Genomic DNA, 6453 nt, shown 5'->3' on the forward strand with positions numbered 1-6453 from the left:
AGAGATAATCTTTTCCTCAAAAGCTTTATTGAGGAGGGATTGTAGTTCCAACAGAAACTCCCTAGTGGGATTGGATGGAAGTGCTGAGTAAAAGTTTGTATCATTAAGTTGTCTCAAAGCTTCAGATATGTAATCTGTTCTGTTTTGAACCACAATCCCTCCCCCTTGTCAGCCTCCTTTATGACAATCGAAGAGTCTTTCATAAGTCTAAGAGCCATTTTTTCCCATTTATTCAAATTAGATCTTTTTTGTTGGTGTTTGTTGGTAGCACACAGTGTTTTAAAATTATCCAAGGTGGTTTTATAAAAACACTCTATATTAGGGTTTTTATATTTAATTGGAAAAAATTCAGACCTAAGTTTGAATTTATCTCTATTAACATCAAAATTCCGTGTTATATCTCCCATTTGTGGATATGTGTTATTTTCTTTTAAGAGCCCCTCAAGTATATTAATTATTGGAATGTCATTAGAATCTAACACTATGGGAAAAGCATTTTCTGTTTATTCGCAAAATATCTTTTTCTGCAAAGATCTCTGATGAATTTATTGAGATCCACAAAAAGATTAAAAATATTTGGTGAGGAGGACGGGGCAAATTTGAGACCTTTATAAAGGAGAGATTTCTCAGCTTCCGTTAGTTTCTTTGAGGATAGATTGAATACACTAGAAGATTTAATTTTCGAAAAGCTAGCTTTTAATCTCTTATATGACTCCTTTTTCCCCCCCTTCTCCCTCTGAGCTTAGATCTCTGCGTCTTTTTGATATTTCTGTGGTCAATTCTCGATTTCTTCCACGGTAATTGATATCTCTCTGTTGGAGTGGTTGATCTAAAAAAACCTCTTTAGAGTGTTGTTCTAATGGTTGTATCCTATTTGGTAATTTATCATTCTTGTAAGATAATGTATTTCTTACAGAGAAATCATGATTGGATGAATATTTTCTCCTATGTTTTGGTTATAAGGAGTTGGAGTCAAAATATGACTCTCCTTTCTAGACAGATCATCTCTGGGAAAACCGCGTACGCGATACCGACCAGAATGATTTCTCGGTCTTGTTGATCTCTGTGGATCATCCACCTGATGACTATATTCTCCTCGTAATTTCGCTATTGGATGAGAAGAATACATCAAACCACTAGGATGTTCTTTCTTACGAAAAGTTCTAACTTTATTATTTCTATAATTGTCTGTATCTCTTTTGAATTTTTTACACTTGTTGGTTACTAACATTTGTTCAAATTTAATTATTTTTTCTGTTAAAATTTGATCTCTCTCGACATATTCTTTATATTGACTAAGAGGTTCTAGTTTTGATTTTAAAGCCTCAATCTCAATTTCTACTTGTTTTGCTTTTAACATACGAAAATCAATAACAAGATCCATCAAAGCAAAAGAACATTTGTCTAGAACTGTGTCCCATTTTTCTTGAAACTCTTTCACATCTCCAAAGATTGATGGTTTAGACATCCGTAAGCCCCTGGGTATGATTTTATGTTCAACATATTTTTGCAGATTTGCTGCATCCAGCCAATGTTTGGTCTCAGATTTCAACAAATCCTCAAGTAAATAGAAATCATTTTTTAAATTACATTCTTCAGTATTCAATTCAATATTAGTATCTGAGTCCCAATTTTCTAGATAAGTCTGTCTCCTATTTTTTCTTTGCTCAAAATTTGAGAAGCACCCCATAGTAGCAGCTCCAATACAACTAGAAATACACACAAAAAAAACACACAGTGATTACACTGCAGAAGCGCTGAGATGGGTGCAAGAATGACAAATAAATTAATATAATCAACTATGAGCAGCTGTATAAAAAGAGGGTAGTCAGTCCTCAAAAATGTGAAACAAAATAGCAGAAAATAACAGCGCTCAGCTGGAATGAAAACATTGAATCATTTAAAAGGCATACAAGATACCAATATGCATATAATGTGCAAAAAGTACATAAAAACAATCCAATCCACCATTCACATTGGCCTCATTTCAATGCTGGGAGGCTTAGATGATAGTCCAATAAGTATTGATCCAATGGTACAGAGCATGTGCAGTTCTAAAAGTCAGTCCAGACTAATAATTACCAAATCCAGTGTTCGCTTATATTGAGGGGTCCTAATTAGCAGTGCTGTTAGGCTTCCGCAAGAGTTGGTCCCAGGGCAGAGGTTTCGGCAGTTCGTTTGTGTGGCTGAATGGCACGCTGCTGTGACCATGTATCGGCACTTCTATGGTGGATGGATGGTGTAGAGAGGCAGCCAATCCTGACATGTTTCGCTGTGTAATACCCAACAGCTTTTTCAAAGGTGGTGACATGGCTGGGTATTTCTTTGTCGGCTAATGAAGACAAGCTTCTTGAATATAACTATGGCCCCCTTTTAAACCAATTTATTGCCTTCACAAAAGATTGGATGAATCATGAGGTTTCCTGGTTGGGCAGAATGGTGGCCGTCAAGATGACTCTTCTCCCTAAACTCATGTACTTATTTAGGTCAATACCTAGGACCCTCCCTTCTTCATGGTTAAATAGATTTATGCGGTGCTGAACAAATATATCTGGAATAATAAGAGAGCCAGACTCGCTAAGAAATATTTAATGATGTCTAGATCATCTGGGTGCTTGGCATACCCCAATCTAGCACTCTATCAAACTGCATGCTTGGTTGATCAGCTTAGTGATTGGTTGAATGTTCTTAACCCTAAACCCTGGGTCAGGCTAGAAAGTGATATGTTAGGCAAATTCCCTCTTTGTGATTTACTCTGGATTCCAACCAATTTTAGAGTCTCTTTAAAATCTATGTCCAGGGCAACAATAGCTTCTCTAAAAGCGTGGGATAGCCTGTCTCTCCTTTTACAATTTAACCTGCCTTCTCTCCACCTCTCTATTCATGGTTTATCATTTTTAATCCCAAATTTAAACCTGCTCTCCTGGTACTTCAATGGTATCCGTACTCTCCGAGACCTTTTTTTGAATAATAACCTCCTTTCCTTAGCCCAATTACAGGCTAGCTTTTCCATTCCCTCTAGAGATTTTTATAAATTTCTTCAAGTCAGACATTGGATACAGTCCTTTCCGCATTTAGCAGGCTTGACGAAAATGATTCCTCCCCATGTATTTTCACGCATGTCTTCAATTTCACGCAAAAGAGGTATATCTTTTTTGGTACTCTCTTATACTTACAGCAGAAGAACCGGACAAGACACCGGCCATTATTAAATGGGAATATCACCTAAATATATGTCTGGACTCACATGAATGGGTTTCACTTTTCTTTTCTGTATTTAAACTGTCTAGTTGTATTTCGCAGATTAAAATGTATGTGAAATTACTTTACCGCATTTATCTGACCCCCGATAGATTACACAAAATTTGGCCTGCTCAATCTAATTTGTGTTGGCGTGCATGTGGTCAAATAGGTGAGATATTCCATATTATTGGAGTTGCCCTGCTACATGCTCACTTTGGTTGGAGGTGGAAGATTTGATCCTGATGGTCACAGGTCTGTCGCTATCTCTGACCCCCTCTACTGCTCTTTTACATATGTTTGAGGATGATGTTCCCACTCACCGTAGATATTTAATTAGCCATGTACTTATTGCTACCAAGACAGCTATTGCCCAGTTATGGAAGCAGGATAAGCCTCCCCCCCTATCTTTGATAAAGTCCAAAATAAATTATAGTTTCCAGATGGAAACTCTAAATTGCTCTTACTCTTCTTCTGCTAACTCCCCAATGATTAAGTGGTTCAGCTGGCATGAATTTATAATGACGGATCCATGTCTTCCAATAACCACACATTGATATATCAAAGTTTGGATGTGTTCTTTATTTTGGTCTGTATAATGGGAGTTATGGAGTGTTTTTTACTGTCTGTGTAGGTCATACACTGGTTTTGTTTTGATTTTTAGTTTTATGTCATATTTTGTTAGACAATTGCCTGTATTTCCCCCTTGTTATATTTTCCCCTTTCTCTTTTTTTCTGTACCCTTGCTCTTTTTTTTTTTGTGTGTCTTTGCAACAACAAAATTGAAAATGTAATAAAAATTATTGTTTAAAAAAATATGTCAACATTTTGAGCTTGATTTCGAATTTAAAGCATTGTGTAACCATAACTTGTAAAAAATCACACATCAAAATTTCAAGTCAAAATCTAAACTCAGATGAAAATACTGTAGTATTTCTATGTCAGATGCAAAGGTATACTTATGCCCAAATACAGCGGAGACGTGTCACAGCTGTGTTAGTTATAAATGCACAAGTCACATTAACAAATTTGTACACATTATAATGTAGAAGGTCATATATAAAAGCAGGGGTGTAACTAGACCTAGTGGGCCCCCCAACAAACTCCCCCCTTCCCCTCCATGACCTTCCTCTGCTCCATGGTCTTGTCCTCCTTCAGGGCAGGCACATCTCCTCTCCTGGTCAGCTCCATCTCTCCTCAGTCCTCACTGGCTTATGCTGGGAGGAGCCATGCTGAGCCTGCTGGGACATCTCCGGATCATGGCCACGCCTCCTCAGTAACAGTCAGTGAGGAAAGGCGGAGCCAATCGGGAGTGCAGGTATGCCTTCCCTGCGCAGCCCAGCACACTGCTATGGATATCTAATTAAAACCTCTATGCAATCCTGTCTATACCTTTTAAAATCCTGCCTATACCTTCTAAAATTGTTGCTATTTAGCGTAATGAGTCGCACAGTAAATAAATGCTTTCAGACTTTGAATGTGGTTCCAAAGCACAAAAAGTTATTATTCAATATAAATAAGATGGTTACACGCTGTGATCTAAAGACAATTAACGAAAATAAATCATACAGACCCAAGGTACAGTTGTTATATACACACGCGCTCTGGGCCCAGATACCGGCATCAGCATTAGAAACCTCCGTCAACAGCACAGCAAGAAGACTCAAGACTGGGGTCAGAGAGCGAACATATATACTCTTACAGGGATAGGCAATACAATAGACAAGTTTGACATGATTCCATTGGTTCTTCTTAAAGGTGCTTCTGTTACAGGATAGTTCATAGGTCAAATCGAATGGAGACAAACAGCCTCTAACAACCCTTTGTGTCCTTTTTCCCGCTGCGTGCTAATCTAAGCTGCTAACATTACAGAGTACATTTTAATGTTTTAAATCTCTATAGTCCATAGTTTGCAGACGCATGTTGCGATCTTCTCACCGATGATACCGGAAATCTATGGAGACACAGTGGATTAGTACAACACCAAACACAGTCTGTTTACTATGTACTAAACCTTAGATATCAAATAACCTTTATTACACAACATTAATATTTACTGCATAAACCTTGAATATTACACTTTAATGCTAGGGAACCTTTTATGTAAGTGTGCAGTGTGTAAGTATTGGGGAATTGGGAAAAGACGCTAGTTAGTTTTGTGTGACTATGTGTTTTGTGGAGTACACCATCATACGTGTTTTGCATGGTTAATCATTTTATATGTTTTAATGACTGACTGTATTTGTATGGTGGGGACTTTTAACTTCTTTCTATTGCGTGGAAATTGCACGATGCTAAATAATAGCATCGCCGTATGTACTTACAATGGCGTGATTCACTAAAATGGCACTGGGCGGCCAGTCGCAAAATGGCATCTCATTGCCATTTGCAAAATGGCGTCGCCACGATCTTACTTTAAACCGATTATGTCTCAGCCAATTATCCGGCTTTGACAGTCCACCCTTTGATAGCAAACAACATGCTATCATACTCTGATCTGAAAATGAATTTAGGCTTACATTATGAAATATTATTCAATGTTATATTATGGGATGGCACAAGGTGGTTCTTAATCCATCAATAATGTGTCTCTAGGAGGGGACATAAAACTACCCCTATACGCACACCGCAGATCTTGGGAGATCATGGGAAAGATGTGGGGATGCACCAATCTTATAAAGGAAGTCTTGAAGGAGAATAGGGACTTACATTATTTAAGATGTTGTAAAATAACATTTTAATAATACATTTTATGCATGTCTAAATCTTATACATTATACGATGGTACCTTCTAGCTCAGGGTTGTAATGCAGTTCTACATTTACCTCAGTATTCATATTGTTACTACTGACCACCATCATAATTTCTTTTCTCGGTTTACCTTATCTTTACATTTTCCACATTTCAACATGGTAGGAACACACCTGACACATAAGCCAATTACTATGATGACAACCAGTATGAGGATCAGGAATTTACCTATGCTCTCAATCATTTCCTGGACCCACTCTCCTAGACTTGAGAACCATTTCACTGGGTTCAACCATGAAACCCATTCTTCTACCTTCTCCTCTACTTCAGCCACTGAAGCATTATGGTTCTTTCGAAATTCCTATTTTAGCTGCAGAATTTCATCCATCTCCGGTCTATTACCTCCTTGGGATCGCTGGTATCGTTTATAATGTAAGTGTAACACTTTACTCCAAATTGGGT

General features: G+C 37.7%; 1 protein-coding gene across 1 annotated transcript; it reads right to left on the bottom strand.

The window, feature by feature from the left end:
• Positions 1–910: 910 nt before the first annotated feature.
• Positions 911–1690, bottom strand: LOC148526851 (uncharacterized). The gene has a single exon (XM_088469733.1). The coding sequence runs from the start codon at positions 1688–1690 to the stop codon at positions 911–913; it is 780 nt and encodes a 259-aa protein (XP_088325859.1).
• Positions 1691–6453: the final 4763 nt, after the last annotated feature.

This window comes from Taudactylus pleione, unplaced genomic scaffold, assembly GCF_031769625.1.
Source record: "Taudactylus pleione unplaced genomic scaffold, aTauple2 ptg000093l, whole genome shotgun sequence".
Taxonomy (NCBI): domain Eukaryota; kingdom Metazoa; phylum Chordata; class Amphibia; order Anura; family Myobatrachidae; genus Taudactylus; species Taudactylus pleione.

Excerpts from the sequence above, each read along its gene's own strand:
- LOC148526851 (XM_088469733.1), bottom strand. The coding sequence starts at position 1,690 with ATGGGGTGCTTCTCAAATTTTGAGCAAAGAAAAAATAGGAGACAGACT.